The sequence below is a fragment of the Rattus norvegicus genome, chromosome 18, assembly GCF_021556685.1.
Source record: "Rattus norvegicus strain SHRSP/BbbUtx chromosome 18, alternate assembly SHRSP_T2T, whole genome shotgun sequence".
NCBI lineage: Eukaryota > Metazoa > Chordata > Mammalia > Rodentia > Muridae > Rattus > Rattus norvegicus.
In genome coordinates, this window is record NC_141551.1 from 16,268,629 (window position 1) to 16,292,500 (window position 23,872).

At 45.7% G+C, this 23,872-nt stretch overlaps 1 protein-coding gene across 6 annotated transcripts in view; it reads left to right on the forward strand.

Moving 5' to 3' along the window:
* The window catches only part of Fhod3 (formin homology 2 domain containing 3), a 440,137-nt gene that overhangs the window by 63,946 nt on the left and 352,319 nt on the right, over window positions 1-23,872 (forward strand). For all 6 annotated transcript variants that reach the window (NM_001415720.1, XM_087591989.1, NM_001415719.1 and 3 more), the window contains 1 exon segment: window positions 2,774-2,838. In NM_001415720.1, the coding sequence (NP_001402649.1) occupies window positions 2,774-2,838 (65 nt within the window).

Consider the following 23,872-nt stretch of genomic DNA (forward strand, 5'->3'; position numbering starts at 1 on the left):
ATGTATGTGTGTGTGTCTGTGTGTGTGTCTGTGTGTGTGTATGTCTGTGTGTGTCTGTGTGTGTATGTCTGTGTATGTCTGTGTGTGTGTCTGTGTGTGTGTGTGTTGTTTGTGCACACACATTCACATGCACCTGTCACAGCATGGATGTGGGGAATCAAGGACCACTTGTAAGAGTTGGTTCCCTCCTTCTACCGTGTGGGGTGGACCTGGGTATCACACTCAGGCCTTCAGACTTGGCGTCAAGCACTTAAACCTGCTGTGCCATCTTGCTGGTCTGTAACTGTTTTCTTCTTAACCTAAGCTGACACACTATCCCATTTCTTGGGAAGTTTCTTCTGAAAGTCTGGACAAATGGGTCAGCAGTTGAGAGGACTTACCGCTCTCGCAGAGGACCAGGGTTTGGTTCTCAGCACTCAATGGCAGCTCACAACCACCTGCGACTCCACTTCCAGAGGATCTGACGTCCTCTTCTGGCTGTGGGAGGTTTTAAACTCATGTACTCATATAGGTGTACATACATGTAAATTAAAAAAAAAATCAAAAGACTGTTTATTGGAAAACCAAGAAAGGTTTCTTTTTTTTTTTTTTTTTTTTGCTTGTTTTTCTTTTATGTAGCCCTGGCTAGCCTAGAACTCAGAGATTAAATCCATCCCCACCCCCACCCCCGAGTGTTGGGACTAACGGTGTGCAGCCACCATGCCTACCAGCAGTCTTCATTTTGCTCTTTGTTTTGGGTGGGGGATCAAACCCAGAGCTTATCACATGTCAGGCAAATGCTCTACCACTAAGCTAAAGATTGCTTAAAGCAGACAACATGATGTTTCTTTATAAAAAGTCAAAAGGATCGACAAAAAGACTCCTAGAGTTAATAATGGCACCAATGTAAACATAAAGAAATAACATTAAATGAGCTTTGGCTCCATATTGTATGTTGTTGGATGAGTATGAATGTTGGAGGGGCGTGATGGTCAAAGGGGACTCACAGGAGATGGCCTGTGCACCTTTGAACTTGAGGATCACACACATGTGGTGCTGTATTGAACCTGCCTAAATCGGTTCTTAGGAAGTGTTAGTTAGGGTTCCTATTGATGTGAAGAGACATTATGACCATGGCGATTCTGATAAAGGAAGATATTGCACTGGATGGCTTACAGTCATCATTGTCATGGTGGGAAGCATGGTGGTGTGCAGGCAGGCATGGTGCTAGAGGAGCTGAGAGTTCTACATCTGAATCCACAAGCATCAGGAAGAGGAACACAGTCTGGCTTGAGTAATTGAAACTACAAAACCCACCCAGTGATACACTTTCTCCAACGTGGCCACATCTCCTAATAGTGCCATTTCCCTGGTGGCCAAGCATTTAAATCTATGAGCCTATGGGGGCCATTTCTAATCAAACCACCACATAGGATAAACGTACCTGACTTTCGCATGTTATAGAACTTAGTTTGCCATACTTTTCTTGGATTTGTGCCTTTCGTTTTTTTTTTTTAAAGATTAACTTATTTATTTTAATGTGTATGGGCATTTTGCCTCATGTATGTCTGTGCACTGTGTGTGTGCAGTGCCCACAGAGACTAGAGCATGGCCATCAGGTTCCCTGGGGCTGGAGTTACAGACATTTAGGAGTCACAATGTGGGTGCCAAGAGCTGAGTGTGTGTGTGTGTGTGTGTGTGTGTGTGTGTGTGTGTGTGCGCGCGCGTGCGCGCACAAGGGCAACAGTGCTCTCACCTGCAGAACCATCTCTCCGGCCCCCATGTTATCTTTTTCTGTGCCCTTTTGGGGCGTTTAACCCTGGAGGCTACCTCATAATTTTCTAGGACTATGCAATTGATTTTCCCTTTTCCTTTCTAATAATAAATTCAAAGTCAGGCCCTTCTTACCTGTGTCAAAATTAAAAAACATGATTGATGTAGTCACTGATTGGGTTCTGTGTCTCCTTCCCATACAACCTTAAGACTGGGATGCTGGAAGGCACTGCCAGATTCTGCTACAACCGAGGCTCTGGCAGACAAGGGATTCCGCCACAGAGAGACCTGCCATGTTCCCTGCTGCTAGGTTGTCTGCTCTCTCCATTTGCCTCCAAATGCAGGCTTCTTGGCATCTCCTAGTCTCATGGCCCTTGCTACCCACATTGAGCCAGGATCCATGATATCTGCCATTGCACACTTTCTGCCAAGTCGACCTTTGTATCCTAGGTCCTACCTAGGGCAGGCCTAAGGTAAGAGTAGAGCCAGTGCTGCCCAGGTCCTTCCTCCTGGAAACTGAGGCAAGGAAGATTTGAAGTGAGGTGGGGAGTGTGCGTGCTACCAGGGTCAATAATAAATAGCCCCAAGTGTCCTTGGTGGATTTCATCTTCTTGTAAGAATTCAAGGAAGAAGCCGTGACAGCCTTGAATTGAAACCAACAGAGCAGTTCTTCCAGATGGTAGCATGTGTTTCCTTTCCTATATATGTTAAAAACAATTTAAAATATCCATGGGAATGAGCAAGTGGATTTCACTTCACAGGCTCAGATTTAAAAGTGTTCGTGAAGCAAGATATATAGATTCTGGGATCGGTGGGCTTGGTGACAAAACATACATGCTAATCGAGAAAAGGCAAAGGTTTACATTTTGTTTCCCCGAAGCTTTGTGATGTGTTATTTCAGGATATGTTTTTGTTTAGATTAGGTCCCTGCTCACTGGGCATCTCTTTTAGGGGGACGTATAGACAGACAGGTCGTTGGGTGCCCTGCTAACACCTCTGTTTTGTTTCCTGTCTCCCTCAGGCGGGGCAAGAAGAACAGCATTATCCTGAGGACACAGCTGTCTGTGAGGGTCCATGCTTGCATTGGTGAGTGGTGTCTGAAGCAGGCATGCTCTCTGCCTGTCCTCAGGGAGCATGCGTGATGGGAAATGACACAGTTAGAAACTGAAATGGTCTTTATAAGCGATGTGCTTGGGTTAACCCTCATGAGTTTCCAGGGGGAAGCCACTTCTGGCAATCAGTTTGAGTTTCTGGCTTTCTTTGCTCTCTTGATTGTGACTATTGCTCGAGATAAGACAGCTTGAGGTCACTGATGGAGATCTTTCTAGTCATGAGGTTCTTCCTGGATGTCACCAGTGAGGGGCTCTGCCTGTAGTCAGGAAGCAGAGGGTGATGTGCTGCTGCTCAGCTGGCTTTCTCCTCTTTACTGAGTCCTAGACCCCAGGCTGTGGGACTGTGTCACCCATATTCAGGGTAGGTACATGTCTCTGGAAACAGCTTCACACAGATATATACCCAGATTTACACTTCACAGGAGATCCCAAGGCAAGTCAACGTGAGAGTGAATGTTAGCTGTCATGGGCTAGGTAAGCAAAGGTACTTGTGGTTTCAAATGGCTTTTCTTTGGTCATTAGGGGGCCATTGGGCCAGTTCTGCAGTCATGTGTTTACTTGAAAAAAAAAAAGGTTATATATGACAAATGAATTACCTCACGTGAATGGTAGATTCTTTCTAGTACTGAGCCACGGGGAAACAAGAATTTAAAATCATAAAAAGAAAGAGCACAAAGTTCACTCTATGCATGAATGTGAACTTAATTTTGTTTTAATTTCTTGCTTCCTGTGGCCTTCAGGCCTCCCTCTCATCAGGCATATGTCAGTCATGTTACTGATGCTGGTCTGTCCTAGGATCGAAGGACTCATGGATGCAATGGAAGGAAAGCTTTCTGGTCCTTATACATCCCTGATAGATGCGGGTGGGCAGCTGATTACTGAGGGGAATCCATGTTGTTTTACTTTGGTGTGAAATGCTGGCAAGTGCCAGCTTTCCCGTATTGCTCTAAAGCAGAAATGATTGTGTAGATGACCCCAAACCCACAGAGTCTTAAGGGTATTGTAGGGTGGGGTGTAATATCTTTGGAAACCTGCAAAGGTCTGTTGGACCTGTAGGTAACATTGATTTTTTAATCTGTTGCTGTAGTCACTGAGTGTGCCCATACATGGATACTATGTTACACCGAGTCATTTGTTCCACACGTATGAAGTGTGTCCACATAAAGAAAAATCCTGTGACAAATCGCTCTGTGTAAGGTCTCCCAGCTCTTCTCTCAAACCAAGAACAAGCTCAAGCACACAGCAGGTGCTAAATGCCAGTGCAGTCCAACCCTGGAATGTAGCTGACCCTCAGAGGAGGCTTGGGACATAAGTGTGAACTCACTTTTCCTGGGGACAGGAGGGCAATGGAAAGTTGACGTTTGTTACATTGATCTGGTTCCAAATCTGAAACAACTAAATCCATTTTAGAAAATGTTTGGACAAGGATATAGCTCAATTGGTATCTGTCTGGGATCGGTGTCCGCCATCACAAAACCGAGTAGGGCTATGCTGCACTTGGGAGGTGGAGGCAAAGGATTAAACATTCATTGTCCTTTTTAGATTCTTAGAAAGCCTAAGGCCAGCATGAGATAAGCAAGAGCTTGCTTATTAACAATTAAAATTTATATATATGTGTGTGTGTGTGTGTGTGTGTGTGTGTGTGTGTGTGTGTCCTCAACCTTCCTTATGCCAGTTTGCCCTGGTTACTGGAAGCATGTGATTTGATTAAATAGCACCTAAATATTTGATCAATTGATTGTGGATATAAAAAGTCATGGTTTTGAAAATTCACTGTTTTGGAAAAGAATCAAAATTAGTCATTACGAAAACGTTTAAGCCAAGTGTGCTCTGACAGCTACACAAGGTGAAGGATGTTGGAAACACTTAGGCGGATTCCAGTTCTCACAAATGGCCTCAGCTCTTGCTTGACTTCAAGGGAACAAAATTGGGAACTTATAAGACCATGCTGTCAGTATTTCATGCCAGAAGACCCATAGGAAGTTCTAATTGAGGACCATCTCTCAGATGTCTGCATCTCTGCATAGGTAAGAAATGGTATTCAGGCACCAGAGTGTAAGTGAGAACAGGGTGTCATGTGTACATCTATTTTCTGCTTTCCTCAGTCCATCAGTTGCTACAGGCCTCAGAGGGTTTGGATGGATAGACGAATGCCTGAGACAGTAGGTTTCCTTTGCACTGAAAACCATTCTGTTGGGCCCATTTCCTTCTTTTGGTGCGATATACAGTAGCTTCTGTCAGACACCGCTTGAGTGATATTGTTTGATTATGTATGGACAGTGGGATGTGTGCACTGTGCTCTTGAAGTGTCATCCCATCGTGACACTTCGTGACCTTCCCAAGGGGAAGGACTAAGTGGCCCTTCTTTGCAGTAATAACAAACAGCACCACACAAAACAACAAACGAAAGCTGGAGCAGCCTCCAGTGGAAATGACAAGGAAACCAAGATGAGGGGTGGACCTTTCCCAGTAGTGGAGTCCTGGGTTTGGTTTCGTTTCCCCCCCAACATCATTTCTACTCATGGCCACTTGAGGAACAGATTCATCCCGGAAGGTGTTGGGTGCAGCATGAAATGCAGCACCTGGGAAACCTTGCTCTGTACCCACAGTGCTACTGAAAAGCACGCACGGCCAACTTCTGTCCCATGGGTCTGTCACACTAGCAAATCCGTGCTTTTTTTACCTCACCCCTCTTCCTCTTCGCTCCTGCTTTTATGAAGTGTAGGAATGTTTACAGTCTGGGGTGAGTGCTGATGAATTGGAGGTGACATGTGTTTGGAATTGTCCCTCGCTGACCTGGGAAGCCTGTCCCCACAGGGATAAGGGTAGAATAGAGCCTCTAAGGTTAGCAACTCAGCAGCCCTCACAACAAACCCAAAGGCTGTGCACAGGGGCTCTGTTTTGATGGTCCCTCCTAACCCCTGAGCAGCTCTACTGTGTTTGGAAGGAGGCTGGGCTGAGAATTTGGTGCAGAGAAGGCTGAAGCTTTGGGGCCTTCATGTTCCTCCTCGCTATGATTTTCTTGTGTGTATTTTCAGTATGAGTGCCTGATGCAATGTATTACAGCAAACAGTGCACAACTTGCCCTCTTAACTCAGCTTCGATTCCTAAAGAGATAAAAATCATCGATGTCTCCATTTTAGGTGTGAACTTACAAATAAAAATCTAAAAAAGAGATTTCAGATCAATAGGAGAAGTTCCATTTTATAAGGTTAATAGGGGAAAAATCCTTTTAATCCTGCCAGGGATCTTATTTCAACCCAGAAAAGCATTCCAAGGAACTGACTCGAGAGTTGCATGAGCAACAGAACAAAGCTAAAGGGTCAGGATGGAGTCCAGGGTGTCAGGGAAGGAGATGTGGCTAGCCACAGTGGCACATGCCTTTAATCCCAGCACTTGGGAGGCAGATGCAAGTGGGTCTCTGAGTTTGAGGACAGCCTGGTCAACATAGTGAGGCCCATAGTCAGGGCTACATTGTCAGACCTTATCTCAAAAACAAACAAACAAACAAACAACAAAAATAAGAAAAAATGTGGAACTTGTGAGACCCTGTGATGGTTGATTTTAATCACCAACCTAGCTGAACCTGGAAGATGCGACCAGAGTGTCTATGAGGATGCTTCCAGAGAGCGTTAGCTAAAATAGATTATCCTAAATATGGGCACTCCTATCCCATGGACATGAAGGGGCCGAATAAAAGTGGAGAAAGAGGTCAGATAACTGCCAGCATTTCTGTCCCTGCTTCCTAGCCCAGTGGCCTGAAGCCAGGCCTTTCTTGCCTTGATGGACTGTATCCCCTCAAACCTTGAGCCAAAACAAACTTTGTTCTTTTAAGTGGCTTCTTATTTGGTCAGAGCACTGACATCAACAACTGATACAGATCCTTAAGTTGACATGGGTGAGCTTTCTATTGGCTGAACATTTTTGTTTGAAACTTTGTTTCCCACTCTTCTGATGTTGACCTTCTCTTTCCTTAAAAGAAGTCCGTCCCCGCCCAGAAGGCCTATGCTTACAAATGTGCAGCACTGAGTGAGTTTAAAGGGTAACGTTTAGCTGAAGATACAGAATACAGAACGGTTGTTCAGGCTTGTAAGCTGCAGAAGAACAGCTGGGCACAAGGTTGTCAGTCCCATTTCCCTACAGTCTTTGTGACAGTGAGCTTGGGGTATGGAGATGGGGATGTGGGAAGAGGCTGGCAAGCTGGCTGAAAGAACTAGTATCTGTATGAGGTCCGTCACACTGCTCAGAATGTCAAGTCAGAGGCATAAAGAAAATGTTTAAAGAGAGGAACATGAGAGAAGGATGCTTCATCCACAGATGGATGGTTGTTGGTTACCTGCCGTTGAGGCACCGATGTTATGACTTGTCCATGTACTGAGTGCAAATAATGTTCTTTAGGCTAAGCCTTGCTGCTGTTTGCATTATGTATTAGAACTGTAACAGCAGTGAGCTGATAGTACCTCTGTGTGTGTGTGTGTGAGTGTGTGAGTGTGTGTGAGTGTGTGTGAATGTGTGTGAGTGTGCGTGAGTATGTGTGTGTGTGAGTGTGTGTATGTGTGTGAGTGTGTGGAGTGTGTGTATGTGAGTGTGTGTGAGTGTGTGAGTGTGTGTATGTGAGTGTGTGAGTGTGTGTATGTGTATGTGAGTGTGTGTGAGTGTGTGTGGGAGAGTATGTGTGAGTGTGTGTGAGAGTGTGTGAGTGTGTGAGTGTGTGAGTGTGTATGTGTGTGTGAGTGTGCACATGTGCATGCATTTCCTTCCTTGTCCCATGCATAGGCCAGAGAACAACCTTATTTGTTCCTCAGGTGTTATCTACTATATTTTGTTTTGTTTTGAGAAGGATATGTTCTCACTGGCCTGGAACTCACCAACTAGACCAGGCTGGCTGGCAGTGAGCCCCAGGAACATGCCTGCTACAATTTGTGTGTGTGTGTGTGTGTGTTACCAGGCCTAACACTTTAGAAAAATGAGTTCTGGGGGTTGGAGAGATGGCCTAGTGGCCAAGAGCACTTGCTCTTACAGACAACCAGGGTTTGATTCTCAATACCAACGCAGCAGTTAACAAGTATCTGTAACTCCAGTTCCAGCGGATGTGTTACTCTCTTCTGGTCTCTGTGGATACAAGACACACATATCACACACATGTTACACACACATGCATGTAGACAAAACACTTGTACACATGAAATAGGTGAATGTTAAAACCTGAGTTCTGATGATTTAACACATGGCTCATGCTTGCAGGACTTACACTCCAGCCCCTGCATGCCGTCGTAGTCGTAGTGTAGTGAGAAAGGGTCCTGGGCCAGCCCCAGCTGCCATTGCTGAAGAGAGGTGCGAGGGTGCTTTACAGAGCGGCACCTGGGACTCAGGCAAGGCGTAGGTTTGTCCAGGATCCAAACACTCGATAACAGCTCTAGCGTCCAGGGCCATGGGTTTCTGGATTCAAAGGTTGGGACAGAGCTGTAATACATGGCTGTCAGTCTAGCCCCTCTTTCCCTCAGCCTTAGTCCAGTTTATCTTCCTTAAGCCCCTTGACCACCCTGTGCTTTTCACTAGGTTGTCATGGTTCCCCATCTCTCCCATCTTTCCCTCTGCAGTCCTCACTGATTTTTCAACTAGCCCTTCTGAGAAAGCGCGCTTTCCAGTTTCTTTTCCTGGCATTGCCTTTGGTGGGAGATAGGGGTCGGGGATGTGCTAGGCTTTGGAGCATTAGTTAAAACAAATGATCTGTACTCCTTAGCTGGGTGTGTGATTTGAAATTTCCCTTCAAATTAGGAGTTTTCTTCAGGAAACTGTAATCAATCAAACAAATAAAGCAAAAAGCCTCTCTTGGGTCTGACAGTCCTTGGTGATATTTCTGTGTTAAAGAGGATGTGGTAATGCTGTGAGTGCTAAGATATTAGGCCTGGCTTGGCTGCTGGCCCCTTGGCTGCTAGCAGAACCATGCAAGCATTGCTGGTCCCTGACATGAACACCATGTGATGGAGAAACCAAGTCAAGCTGGCGGTTCCCAGGCCAGTAAGAACCCCATGCCCTGAGCCATTTGGTCATTTTGGCCCTCTGACCACCCTTGCTTCCTTTGTCTCCAGGCCTTAGCTGTCAAGCTGACCACATGCTAACTCCCCACAGAGGTATTTTCACATAACCCCCCAAAGGGGGGGCACTTCTGAACTGAGTTCTTGGGTATCTATGCTCCATTCCTGGACTCCATGTGGGCACCCATCAGGTAAGGAGCAGAGGGCTGCACTTCCTGTTTCTGTCTGGTTACCAGACTCTCAAGCTTCCCCAGAAACTTGGATCCTTCGATCTTTGATATCCTAATAGGCATTTACTGTCCTGCTAGCCACAGTTTCAGCAGAGAGTGGGGCTGCTTTTGGAATCCAGACTCACCGTTGCAGAGAGAGAGATTCTGGGACTCTGTGACTTATTTTAAACCTCCTTTTATACCCCATCAAGCCCGTGACCCAGTTTTGCCTGTGGTTCTGTTTTCTATATTAAAAACAAGCTCTGTGGGTTAATCAGATAAGTACCTCACACCATCTGTTTTCCATCAATCTGTCACAGGTCCTAGGTGGCAGACCCTACAAAATGTCCATGTGTCTAGTGGCTCCCTGGGATGGGGGAGGAGATTCTTAGGGGACACTTTTCCTCTCTGAAGCGTTGCTACCTCTCTAAGGTGCCTTACTATCAGACTGGATTGCTACATGTGCCCAGTAATCCCTAAGTCCATCTTCTACCAAATGGAAACGTGAAAAGGCCCAGACAGACTCTGTAACACACACCTGCCATTGGGCTTCTGATCTTGAGATGCTGGGAACCAGGAGGAATGAGGAGATCTTGCAATGCCTCAGTCATGAGTTCACAGCAAGAATAAAAAGAGCAGCTCAAGAATCCACTTGGAGCTCTGCCCTCATCTCTGCAGAATACAGGGCAGAGTAATGAAGGGAGGTACAGTGAGAGACCGAGCCTGAGAACCTGGGTCAGCTGTGGGACTTAGGCTTCCCGGGAAGGGAAGTGAGATGTGAGGATACATGAATGAAGAACTCTTGGCAACTTTGTTTCAGGTTGTGCTCAACTCTCCCCTACGACTTTCTTTAACCGCCCCTACTACACTCCTAGGACTTAGTTTCTTTTTATCAGTAAAGATCTTAAGATTTTGGATATTAGAATCTGAGCTTTGCCTTAGAACTATTACTGGTTTGCTCACTCTGGACTGTCTCAGAGACTATGTCTAACCCTGGCCCTTTAAAAAGGGACACAGATTTGAGTAATTCGGTAGGGATACCTGAGGCTAGAATTCCAAGGGATCTGCTGGTAGTTAGACTGGCAGTGAGACTGCAGAATGCCGTCAGCGAAGTTCAGAAAGCAAACCCTGGTCAGACGATCACTGTGCTTTGAGGTGATTTCTGTTGCATTCCAAGTCTTCCCATCACACGTCTGGCTGCCGTGCAGTGCGGTGCAAGCCCTGGTGGCCAGCTCTCCATGCCCATGGCTGTTTCCACGAAGGGACAGCTTCATTTCTGTCATAGGACAGTCAGAGTTGGTGCTGGGAAATAGGGCATACTTTGTCTCTTGCCTAGGTATTTCCATACCCAGAGGACTCAGGAGTTCAGAAAGAGGGTGGATGTTACTCCACGCCTTGCTTTTCAAAGGCAGACTTCTCATGATTAACACATTTGTGTGTTATTCAGGTCATAGTGACAGACTTGGGAAAAGGAGTTGCTCTTGGAAGATCATGGGAGCATTTTGCCCCCCCCTTTTTTTTGTTGTATTGGAAATACCTAACGGTAAGTATTTAAAGTTGTCCACCTCCCACACCAAAACCAGATAAAACGAGCTATGGCAGGGGACGATACAGGATTTTACTTAAAGGTGGAAAAAGAAAACCAGCATGGGAATGCATGTTATTCATCATTTCCAGTTCAAGTTGCAGAGTAACAGAGACAGGAGGGAGTTGAGACAGGAGGGCAGAGGGGGGAGTTGGGAAGGGCTTATCAATTGTCATATTATTAGCGTTTGTTTTTGTTTTTTTGTTTTTTTTTTTTTTTTTTGGTTCTTTTTTTCGGAGCTGGGGACCGAACCCAGGGCCTTGTGCTTCTTAGGCAAGCACTCTACCACTGAGCTAAATCCCCAACCCCATTGTCATATTATTATAATTGAAGAAAGGCCTATAGAGAAATTATCACTTGTGTTTATAAATGAAGAGGCAGGCAGGGCAATGTTCCCTTAAGGCTGGCCTGTGGGTTTCTCAGTTCTCCCTAGCTGTGTGGTAGAGATAGTGCCCTAGGAATGCTGGTCCAGGGCCCTGTGGGCAAACTGTGCAGGTGACGGGGGTGTGCTGGAATGGGTGTCTTTGGTGACTCTCCTCTCCTGTCCCTGTGGGTTCCTTGACAGTTTCCACGTCTGAATATGCTGCATGACCTGAGATGTCACATAGGGATGAGGGGGTGAAGGTACAGAGCACAAACTTCCCCTTGCGTGACAGGTATGTCCTGTGATGTCACTTGGGATGGTAATTGAAATGAACTTGGAGATGTTGTCTGAGGTTCTTGGCTAGAAGCAGAGTTAGCATCAGGGTGAATCCAGAAAGCACCTCTGCTGTGGAGGTCACAGCCAGGGCGTTTCTCAGTGTCCAACAATTGGGCAGCTTCTATGTAGACAATTAGCACATGTTATTCTGCTCGTCCTCCTGACATGATATTCTTGCCTTACAGGAGGAGAGAGAGTCAAAGAGCTTTGGTTGTTCTCTTAGGGACCTAGAGTGAGACAGAAGATGCTGCTCTAATCCACATCTGTCCAGCTGATGACTGGAAAAGCCTGGTTTTGATATAGGCAATTTGCTTTTTAACAGATGGTCTTTTTTACAGACGTAGAGAGATAACGAAGCACTTCACGCTTCTACTTCCGGATGGACACTGAACAAACGGCCTTCAGCAGATGTCACCTCCTTTCATACAGAGCATGACCCGAGAACGGGAATTCCAACTCCCATTTAGTGGTCCTGGTACTCAGCCAAGGTCTCTTGGCCAGAGCTGGGATTCAGACCCAGTTCTCCCTGACCTCACTGGGCTGTGTCAACCTCTGTCCTTCCTCACATCCTTGACCAAGAATTACCTGTGCTTCTGGCCTCTGGCTGAGCCCTTGACTAGTCCAGCTCTGGGCCATTGGGAGTGTAGAGGCTCTGATATCAGACTTGCCCTGAGAAACTACATGACCTTGGACAGGTGACCTGACTTGTGAAAGGGAATGGTACTTCATTTCAGAACTGTGAGAGTCAGATAAATATTTCATTGAAACCAGAACCATGAAAGCACTCACTTTGAGTATGGATTTGTGGACTCAAAGAATAGGCTGAAGAAGAGACCAGAGTTTAGGTCCTAGGCCTCTGTGTGTCTAGGAGATCGATACCCACATCCCTGTCTGACTTGTCCATTTGACTGCAGCAGTAAAGATAAAGAAACCTGGTACTTTCTGTTATTGCTGGTAAGCACATTCAAGTAGTGTGTGTGTGTGTGTGTGTGTGTGTGTGTGTATATCTGTGTATGTGTGTGTATGTGTGTGTATGTGAGTGTATATGTGTGTGTATGTGTGTGTATGTATGTGTGTATATGTGTTTATGTATGTGTGTATGTGTGTATGTGAGTGTATATATGTGTGTATGTGTTTATGTGTGTGTATGTGTGTGTGTATGTGTTTATGTATGTGTGTGTATGTGTGTGTATGTGTTTATGTGTGTGTATGTGTGTGTGTATGTGTTTATGTATGTGTGTGTATGTGTGTGTATGTGTTTATGTATGTGTGTGTATGTGTGTATGTATGTGTGTGTGTATGTGAGTGTATATGTGTGTGTATGTGTGTGTATGTATGTGTGTGTATGTGTTTATGTATGTGTGTGTGTATGTGTGTATGTGAGTGTATATATGTGTGTATGTGTTTATGTGTGTGTATGTGTTTATGTATGTGTGTGTATGTGTATGTATGTGTTTATGTATGTGTGTGTATGTGTGTGTATGTGTGTGTGTATGTGTGTGTGTATGTGAGTGTGTATGTGTGTGTATGTGTGTGTATGTATGTGTGTGTATGTGTTTATGTATGTGTGTGTGTATGTGTGTATGTGAGTGTATATATGTGTGTATGTGTTTATGTGTGTGTATGTGTGTGTATGTGTTTATGTATGTGTGTGCATGTGTGTATGTGTATGTGTTTATGCATGTGTGTGTGTGCATGCTCTAAGCACTGTTGTCTGCCATATACCAAGTACTGGGCACATGTGGCAGGTATCATCAACATCACAAAGCAATTCTGTATTCTGTGGCCTTACCAACTGTTAGGAAAAACATAGTGGTCCATGCCTGTAACTCCAGCACTTGGGAGAGGGCGACAGGAGGATTGCCATGAGGTAGAGGACATAGTGCAGTCTAGTGTCCATAACAAGCTAAAGCTTGAGCTACACAGTATTGTGAAGCACCACAGCCCAGTGGTGAGGGCAAAGCTGAGTTTTGTGGATGCAGCAGTTATCACACTAGAGGATCTGCTCTCTTCCTAGAGGCAGAACTGACTAAGTGAGATGTTAGCTTGCCTCTGATGCTCGAAGGGTCCCACCCTCCCTATTTCAGAATTGTATTCAATGTGGAACTGGGGCATGCCATTGGGCCTCCAACCTAGGAAATCCTAGCAGCACCCCATTCCTGTGTTAAAGGCACAGCTTCAGGCTCCCTTGATAAAGGTCCATCGAAAATTTATGTGTGCACAAAATCAAGTTGCCAGATACCCTGGGCATGGCGTGGGCTGTGGAGGATGGGCCGAGCAGGCACTTCTCTTGCCTAGGCTACCCCGGAGCAGTGCAGAGTGACATTAGTGCTTAGCACTTCATTGGGAAGTCATAAAGCCAATTAAGGACTTGGACAAGAAGCTCCAGGGAGCCATTCTGGTGAGATTCATTCATATTCTCTCTCTGTCTCTCTCTGTCTCTGTCTGTCTGTCTGTCTATCTGTCTGTCTGTCTGTCTGTCTCTCTCTCTCTATGTGTGTGTGTGTGTGCACGCGTGCGTGCCTCTGTGTGATTGTGCATAATTCAGAGGAATTTTGAAGACAGGGACTCAAGGTAGGCATGTCAGATGAGGCGGCCTGAGCATGCCCACAGCTGTTCACAACCAGGTTTCTTCAGGCCGAGGGTGTACCAGCCTGGGATTGGTACTGAGTGCAGCCCGGCCTGGGGTGGTAGGTGTGTCCCTTCCTTTCCTTGGCTCTCCTCCAAGATTTGGAAGTCAGTCTTTTCAAGGGTCTGACTTGAGGCCTGGCCCTTGTCAAGACTCGTAGGGGCTCCAGGCTGTGGAGTCTGGCATAGGATGGGTTGGGAACAGAGGGTTCCCAGATCAGCACATTAGGGAGGGAGGCAAGAGACACTGACATGGACCTTGTGGGGAAGTGTGTTTGATGTCACCTCCAGGCGAAATGTGCCAGAATCTAAGATTAAATATTCAAAACAGTCTTGAGGAGGTCTAGAGGGAAAGAGGAGGGGGGCAGAGAGGGTGATTGCATTAGAAGCTGGGGGTGTGGAGAAAGAGGGGATCCACAAAGAGGAGGTGAATGGGGGCAGTGGTGAACAGAATTAATGACACAAAGGCTGAAGAGATGGCTTAGGGGTTGAGGGTATGGCACTTGCAGAGGACCCTAGCACCCACTTGAGGTGGCTCACAGCACCTGTAACTTCAGATCTGATGCCCCTAACCTCTGAGGACACCTCAAGTGCACAAATCCATACACATATACACAGCTAAAATCAATAATAAAAATACATTTTAAAAGTATGTCCTGATTTGTGTGAAATGTCACCGTGAAACCCATTGTCTGTGTGGTAACTAAAAGTTAATACAATGGACACAAATAAACCATGATGGATTTTTGTAATCTTCCTTTGGCATGATTTTTCTTTCCTCTTCTCTTTCCTCCCCCACTCTTCTTCCTCCCTCTCTCCAGCCTTCCTTTCACTTTTATTTGTTGTATTGAGGATGGAACCCAGGGCCACACGCATGGTTGACAGGTGCTCAACTGCTGAGCTATATCCTCAGTCTTCTTTATTGAGATAGGCCCACCTAACTTGTCCAGGCTGGCCTTGAACTTAGAATTCTCCTGCCTTAGTGCCATGAATAACTGAGATGACAGACATGTGCAACCCTATTTTTCTCTTTTTAAAATATGTGCATGTGTGCATATGTGTGTGTTTGTATGGTAGACATATGTGTGTGCATGTTGGATATATATATGTATGTACGTGTGTGTATGGTGTATATGTGTGTATGTATGTCTGTGTGTATATGATATATATGTGTGTATGTGTGTCTGTGTATGGTAGATATGTATATGTATGTGTAGTATGTCTGTATGGTAGATGTATGTATGTGTGTATGATAGATGTATGTGTGGTGGATGTGTGTGTGCATATGGTGGATATATAGTATGTTTGTGTATGTGTATGCTATATATATGTGTGTCTGTGTGTATGCTAGATAGGTATATGTGTGTATGATGGATGTGTGTGTGTTGTGTGTGTGTGTGTATATTATATATATGTATGTGTGTATGTTAGATGTGTGTGTATATATGTATGTATGTATGTATGTGGTGGATGTGTGTATGTGCATATGGTGGATATATGTATGTTTGTGTATGTGTATGGTATATATGTGTGTGTGTGTCTGTGTATGGTAGATGTGTATATGTGTGTATGTTGGATGTGTGTGGTGGATGTGTGTGTTGTGTGTGTGTGTGTATATGTGTGTGTATATTAGATGTGTGTATATGTATGTATGTATGTATGTATGTATGTGGTGGATGTGTGTGTGTTGTGTGTGTGTATATATATATATGGGGTAGGTATGTGTGTGTATATGTATGTATGTGGTGGATATGTGTGTGTGGCAGATGTGTGTCATTTATGTAAGTATGTGGGTGCAGGCTTGCTATGGCTCCGGTGTGGATGTTAGAGAACAGCCTTGGAATTGGTTAGTCCTCACTTTCCACCCTGTTTGAGAGAGCATCATCTTTGTCATTCTGCTACTGGGCATGGCTGTGTTGCCTGGCAAGCTTCTCTGTCTCTCCCCCATTCTGCTGTGAGAGAACTGGGATCACAAATACACTACTGCATCCATTTTCTGTGGGTTATGGGGATTAACTGAGGCTCTTGCACTCAAGTGGCAAACACTGACTGCACCATCTTCCAGCCACATTTTTATTTCTTAAGAGAAATGGTATAGGATCCAGCACCCACCCAATCCCAATAACACAAGGACTGCTTGTTTCTTGGGGGCAGACAGTAGTAGAGGGTGTCAGCTGCCCTGTAGGGGGACGGTAGCTGAAAGAACAACAGGATTCTGATTGTCAAACCAGCATCATCTGGTGGTTAGATGTGGGGTTTAACAGTTTCTCCAGAAACAGGGGGCCGGAGAATCCTGAGGGGTCGCTGTAAAGAAGCAGGTGACCAGCCTGGCTTCTATAAGTCCTGCAAAAGGTTTGTTGGTGGAAGCTGGCTCCCATTCCTGTCAAGATCACATGGCCTGAACCCATCAGTATCAGTTGTGCTCCTGTACCATGAGATGTTTCTAGATTTCTCGCAGAATAATGACACGGTTATTAAATGCCTGCTGAGCCCGCCATGATTGTCATTCTTTCTGGCGTCCTGAGCCTTGGCCTTGCCTTCCCTCTGTACAGATGCGGCATGGCTGTTCATTTTCCTTGACTATGGGCTCAGCACATCGGAATCATAAGCTCTGTCCTTGTTTGAAGATGGATTTCCCCCAGCTGTTCAGGAAGACATGGGGAGCCTCTCTGTACCCCCTCTTCTTCACTCCTGCCTAATAAAAGAGGGTGAACAAGGGAGAAGGCAGTGTGATTTCTTTGGTGAAAGCCCTACTCTGAGGGCTTTCAAAGCCTGCTTTGCCATGGGCTGTGGTGGTGTGCTTCTTGGAAGTCCTCTGGATGAAGTTGAAGCCCCATCTGCCTCTCTGGTTGCCCATATGGTTCAGACCTCATGAGGTAGAAGAGCAGAGTCACTTGTGTCCCCAGGACTCCATTGGAGCCTCTCCGGTACAGTTGGACCAGTAGAAGGACTTGGAAATGCCGTATTTTAGTCACAGCTCTGCTCAGTGGATCTGAGACTACCTAGTTCTGGCAGACAGAAGGATGAATTGTGTCCTTGAGTGTGTGTGAGCAGGACAGGCAGCTGTCCCTGCTTTCCTCCTCTCTGTGTCTCTGATTGAAAGGTATTGCTTCACCAAACTGAACCAATATGGAGGTGACCTGGGTTTTGTTTTGTTTTGTTTTGTTGAGGCCAGAATATTCAAGGTCAGAGAGAGAGTGAGTTTTAAATAAAACGTGATGCCATCCATATGCACAGTCCAATAGTAGTGTGGTATTTGGTGCTGAGGAGATCACAGTGTGTCCATCCTGGGTCTCACACACATCCTGGGCAACATGGTCTTACAAGCATATTTTTTACCTTGATTTTTTTCCTTCAGAAAATGCTTTTTGAGTAATGTAAGAAAAGTCACTGTAGTGTCAAGCTAAGAGTGAGAGATTGTTTGGGGGTGAACCTGTGGTAGCCTGCTTTAGTAGAGCATCCTACCCGCTGGCCACTGATCTCATGAGGCTTAAGCAGACTGCTTCCTCCTACCTGAACGGCTGACAGTAGACTACGCTTATGATAATTTTATGTTAATTTTGTCACTGTGATAAAATACCCAAAGAAAGCTCATGATTTGAGAGGCGCAGTCTGTCGTGGTGGTTCATGATTGTTGCAGCAGGAACATCAGGCTGCTTGCGTATATCTTGGAGATCTGGAAATAGATCAGACGGGAACCTGGGCTGGTCTAAAACCCAGGAGGCTTACTCCCTGGTGTCTCATTTCTCTTTTCAGACAGAGACAACATCCTACAAGGTGTCACAACCTCCTAAAAGAGTGCCGCCAGCTGGGCCCTAAGGGCTCAAACACGTGAGCCTGTAGAGGGACATTTTTTTATTCACAGCACACGATGGTTTGGTGTTGGATTGCATTGGATTGCCCACAATATTTTGAGAGGGAAGTAGGAGTTATTTTACCCTAAAACTCTGGGACCTGGAGGGCAAAGTGAGGATTGTGGAAAAAATGGATGAGAAACATTGGGGGACAGTACTACATGGATTGGTGACAGGTAACTTACAAGTGAAGCCATCTTGAGAATAGGAGGAGTTTACTTATCTGGCCAGAAAATGACACTGCTTTGACGTCTGTGCCCATAACCCAGAAATAGACCACAAATGCTCATCAGGAGGTATGTAACGGGAAATTAGGAGTCCCCAGAGAGCCCGTGGGCTCAAATTGTAGTTCAGATCATTTTGTTGTTTGTGTGTTCTTCTTTGTGCTTGATGCTTGTGGCCATCAGGTGCAGACCTACCATATCCTGAGGTTGAGAGACACCAAGGCTTGAGTACAACATGTTCCCACTTTTGGTGACAATCAGAGACTAGGTACAGTTGGCCCATTTCTAGATAAATGCCAGGCTTCTTGTTTCTTCAGGGATGCCTATGGGTACCTAAAATCCATGTGTGATCTCTGCCCAGGTCAGGTAGTCCTGGTCCATAGAAATTTTCTTCACAGTGGCAGGATTGTCCTATAGGGGATGCTCTGGACAATAGCAGACAGGCTCAGCTCTGGGAGCTTAGTCAGGTTGAAGGCCTTCGGCTATAGTGGGTGACATCTCAGAAAAGGCCTTTGGAAGCCAGAGCTTTGCAGCCAGATACACCCACAGTAGGTCTACTTCTCAGCAGGTCAGTGAATCTCCCTGGGCAGCTCCTTTGCAGAGGTGGTGCTGAATTGTCCTGTGTTAATTACAGGGTGGGTTTTGAAGCCTGGGATACACACGCTTATGCCCTCATATCCTGTGGTGCTTCTTAGGCCACATGGATCTGTGGGATTGTATATGTGTTATCTTCTTGATTGACTCTTAGGGTTTCAGCCTTTGCTTGTCATCTCGTCCACAATGAGGTGGGCCATGTGCTGTGCTTGTCATAGGTCCCCCTTCCTCTGTCTTCCTCTCTCTTCTTCCCTTCCTCTCTCTGTCTCTCTGTCTCTCTCTTTTCCTCCCTCCCTCTGATTCTCCCTCTCCTACTCCCCTCCTTATCTTTCCTTCTGTCTATCTGTCTGTCTGTCTGTGTCTGTCTCTCTCTCTTTCTTTGTGTGTGTGTGTATGTGTGTGTGTGTGTGTGTGTGTGTGTGTGTGTGTGTGTGTGTAGGGTGAGCACGCATAGGCATTCACTGCATAGGCATTCTGGCTGTCTGGCCTTGTTGCACTGGTTTCCTCTAGAGAAGGGTATATTCTGGAAGATTGGAGCTAGTCTGTCTGACTTCTGTCCTGCGTCTGCCACTCAGGCTGTTTGACTTGGAACAAGCTACCTCTCCCTGACTCTACTCCCCACCTATAAAATGAGACGATGAGGGCCGTTGGGGTGTTTCAGCTATTCTTCTCACTGCTGGGACAAAATGTCTGATCAGAGGGTGCTGTCTATTAAGGTCGGGAGGCCTGGCAACAAGAGGCCTGTTGTTTCCCTCTTTATTCTATCTAATACCCCAGCCCATGGAAAGATGCCACTCATATTTAGGGCGAGTCTTCCCATCTTGCTTAACTCAAATCAAGAAACTCTTTGGCTGAAAGACACATCCAGGGGTTTGTCTTCTAGGCGATTCTAGACCTTGTCAGGTTGATACTATTAAAAGGAATGAATCCCAGAATGATGCCCAGTGTTCAATAAACACTGGGAATGGAGAAGCTATTATTGGCTGCTCAGCATAACCAAGGCACATGGCGGGTCTTAATATATCTATATGAATAATGCAAGCGGCAGTGTCTGGGATTAGATCGAGAGCCAAGCTGAAACCCGAGAGCACAGTCATCTTCCCTCTCTTCCCGAAATCCTCTCAGGTTTCTCTGAAGTGCTGGTAAGATGTAACAGCCAAAGGTGGACTCCATCTACTAAAAACAGCCTCCCTGGGTAGACAACCCGAGGAGACAGAGGAAAGGCAGGCCCTGCCCTCACGGCTCCCGTCCTTATGTTACTGTTTTCTTTACCCATTAGTCCCACAGGGGCCCAGCAAGGTGGTGCGAGGGCAGAGCTGTACTGGAGCAGACAGGGCGCCTGCATCTGCTCTCATCGCTTTTTCTGGGCTTGTCTGGGTCTCTGCTCACAGCGGGTGCATGCCTCGCCATCGAGTGCATTCTTCTTCCTCCGGCTACCGTGATGGCAGATGAGAAGGGTGGTTTTAATGAATTACTGTTTTCCTTGGGAGATTAAGCTTTCTTTATAAATATAATTGCTGACACACAGCCTTCTGGTGCTTACATATCATTTGCCAATTAGGATAATGGATTCAAAAAGCCTCCAGGAAAAGTGACATGGACAACGTTAAGCCTGTAAGTCGGTGTAGATCACTGGTGGATGAAGTACTTTGGCCAACTGGAAGCAACATGTCCCAAGTCTGCCCACAATGTGCTTGGGCTAAGAGGTCTGAAAATATTCATGACCTTTGAGGAAGAGATTAAAATTAGTAGGCAGAGATGCTGCAGCCAAACTTGTGATGTGTGTCATTCCACAGCGTCTGCCATGCTGGCCACATGCTTCTGGGATGGTTGTGGGGTAGAAGAAGGCTGTGCCGCTTAATTTTAGAGTTAAATGATTGAGCAGAATATTGAAAACATTTGGGATGGGCTTGAAACTGGGGATGGGTGTTGAAAGTTTCCATCACCTTTTAAACCTCCTTCTGCCTTGTCTCGTTCTGTGTGTTATACACACATGTCCACGTTCATGTGTGTGTGTGGGTGCATGAATGCCAGGATTCGAGTGTGGAGGTCAGAGGGCATTATCTGTTGCCTTCCAAGGGTTTCTTCCTGTGTTCAGATGTATATGCTAAATTGGCTAGCCTCTGAGCTTCCAGGAATGTCCCTGTGTCCCTCTTCCGTCTTGCCACACGAGAGCTGGGATTATAGATGCTAGTGTGTCCAGATTCATGTGAGGTAAAGTGATACGAATACAGATGCTCATGCTTACCTGATACGTACTTTGTACCCACCGAGCATCTCAGTCCCACCCCCCTCCACTTGCTTAAGGGGTATCTTCCTGGCACCTCTCTATTTTTGGTTTTTGCTCTTAGTATGTAAGTGTTTTCCCAGCGTGGCACTAGGACCACTTCACAACAGGGCCAGCCTCTGTTGTGAAGGCCGTTGTGTGCATTGCAGGATGTTGTCAGCATCTGACCTCCACCCACGGAACGCCAGGAACAATGCCCCAGTTGTGAATACCTCCAGATATTGCTGAGTGTCCTTTGAGGTGAAACATGGCCCTGACAGAGAACCACTTCTCTAGCTGTCCCCAAGAAAGCCCAGGGGCGAGCTGAGAAGCTGTCTGTGCTCGTCACAGTAGCTCTGTGTGCTGTGAAGGACTATAGTCTCAGAGACACTGCAGGGAGACCCTCACTCCTGGAGCTCCAGCTGTGAATACAGACAGGGAAGAAAGCACCCCTGGCTCTAAGTCTTAAGAATGTGAACGTTTTGACTGGAGTCGGAAAGCTTAACTTTAGATGACATCAAAAGAGTCCATTCCAGAGTTGATATTAAGCCCCAAACTCCAGAGAAATCTGGGTTTTGGTCACTTACATGAGGACAGGAATGACTCCACCTGCACCCAGAGCCTTGGACTGTAGAAAAATGGGTGCTGAGAAGGGACTCGGATGGTGAGAGGCTTTGAGGAAATTGAATGTAGGAGCCTACCACAGAAGGATTAAGGGACCAACTAGAGAAAGGAGAAGGTGTGAGCATGATCAGGTATATCCCACCATGTGAGTCTGGATTAGCACTGGAGGCATCAGGCGGGGTGGGGGCTCATGACAGAGGAATTAGCAACGTGCAGAAGACCTGGGGTTTCCTAGCCGTCCAACTGTGGAGGACACGTTCTGCTTCACAGACTCACTGTTAAGTACCAATAAGGTATCAGTGCAAGCTACACACGGTGGTACACACTTGTGACTCCAGCATCTGGGACATTGAGACAGGAGAACTGTGGACTCAAAGCGTACCTTACACAGTGAATGAGACCCTCAGAAAAGTAAATAAATAACTAAAATATTGGGGTACCTAAATGAAGTCTTTGTGTGTAGTGTTTATAATTGGACAAAGACATTCTCACAGTGCCAAGAGGGAGATGAAGGATTGTTGAAGTCAGAGTCTGAGGAGGGGAATATATCATAAGAATATTACTTAGGGAAGAATGTTTTGGGACAAGTTGGCCGGAAAGGATCCTAGAGAAAGAAGTAGGAGGTCAGGGATGAGGCCTAGTTTTCCAGCCTTACTGGCAGAACACTGGAGGGGGGGGGTCCTTGTGGTGTGGGGGGATTGATTGGAAGAAGCAGAGGTTGGCTCAGTTTCCATGATTATCTGACCACAGTCAGACTCCTTGCTCCTCACTGTGATAGCAAGTGCTGCATGTGTTAAAATGAACCCAGACGGTATATTAACATATGAAGACCGACCACAAGGCATTCCTAAGAATAGAGACATAGATGTGTCCAGATGTTCGGGTACGTCATCAGTTGCTAGGCATTGGTCATTAATTCTAGCTTTCTGGCAGCTGAGTTGCCCAGGGAAACCACTGACTTATATCCCAAATGTCTCTGTGTTTGAGAGGGAATCCTTCTAGGCAAGAAACTAGGGGTGGGGTTCTGAATTTTTAAGTCATTATATAAATGTGGAACTTATCTCGATTATGTTTTTGTTTGTTTTTCGGAGACAGGGCTTCTCCGTGTAGCCTTAGCTATCCTGGAATTCAGTTGGCAGAGCAAGGCGGCTTCCCACTCACAGAGATCTGCTTGCCTCTGCCTCCTGAGAGCTGGGGTTTAGGGCATGTGCCCCCTTGAGGTGTAGATGTTTAAAACCTACTCCAATCTTGTTGAAATAGGTCTTTCTTTCTTTTGAATTTGCGGATCATATTTTTCTTACTTTTAGACGTTTAGGAATCACCATGTTATTTGGTCAGGATGTAAATTAGGGGCACAGGAGGGAACACAAAGAATCTATAAAACGAAGATTCGTTCCTTTGGAAAGATAAGCACAGCCAACAATCCCGTGGCTAAATCAAAAGAAAGAGAAGACCAAAATCAATATGATTAGAGATGAAATGGAAAGATTGTGAAGGCTTCAGGAAGTTCAGCGAATCCTAAAGACGTACACTAAAGCCGCCATTTCACTCAACCGAAAAAATGGAGAAGAAATGGATCGATATCTAGATGTATGTGACCGGCCAAAGTTAAATGGAGAAGAGACAGATTTAAACACACCCGTGGTAAGCAATGAGACTTCGGTATCGACACACATTCTCAACAACATTCTGATGGACTCAATGCAGAAGTTTTCAAAGAAGAACGAAAACCAGCACTTTACAAATTGTTTCTTAAAACTGAAAAGGACGCTTCCAAACTCCTTTTACATAGCCTTAAGCCAGATAAATTTTACATGCCAAAACCAGATAAAGTCACAACAAGAATATTGTTGACAAATATTTCATGGGCATAGATTGGAAAATTTTTAGTAAAACACTTGCAAATCAAATTTAAGGTCACATAAAAATAGGCATTTCTTATATTAAACTTCTGAACGGTGGAGGCATCTTAAAAATCCCAGTGGTCTCAGTGTACGGTTTCTGTGGATGCCAGACTTCTTTTTTTTTTTTTTTATTTATTTTTTTTTATTATCTTGAGTATTTCTTATATACATTTCAAGTGTTATTCCCTTTCCCGGTTTCCGGACAGACATCACCCTCCCCCCTCCCCTTCCTTGTGGGTGTTCCCCTCCCAAACCTCCCCCCATTGCCACCCTCCCCGCATAGTCTAGTTCACTGGGGGTTCAGTCTTAGCAGGACCCAGGGCTTCCCCATCCACTGGTGCTCTTACTAGGATATTCATTGCTACCTATGGGGACAGAGTCC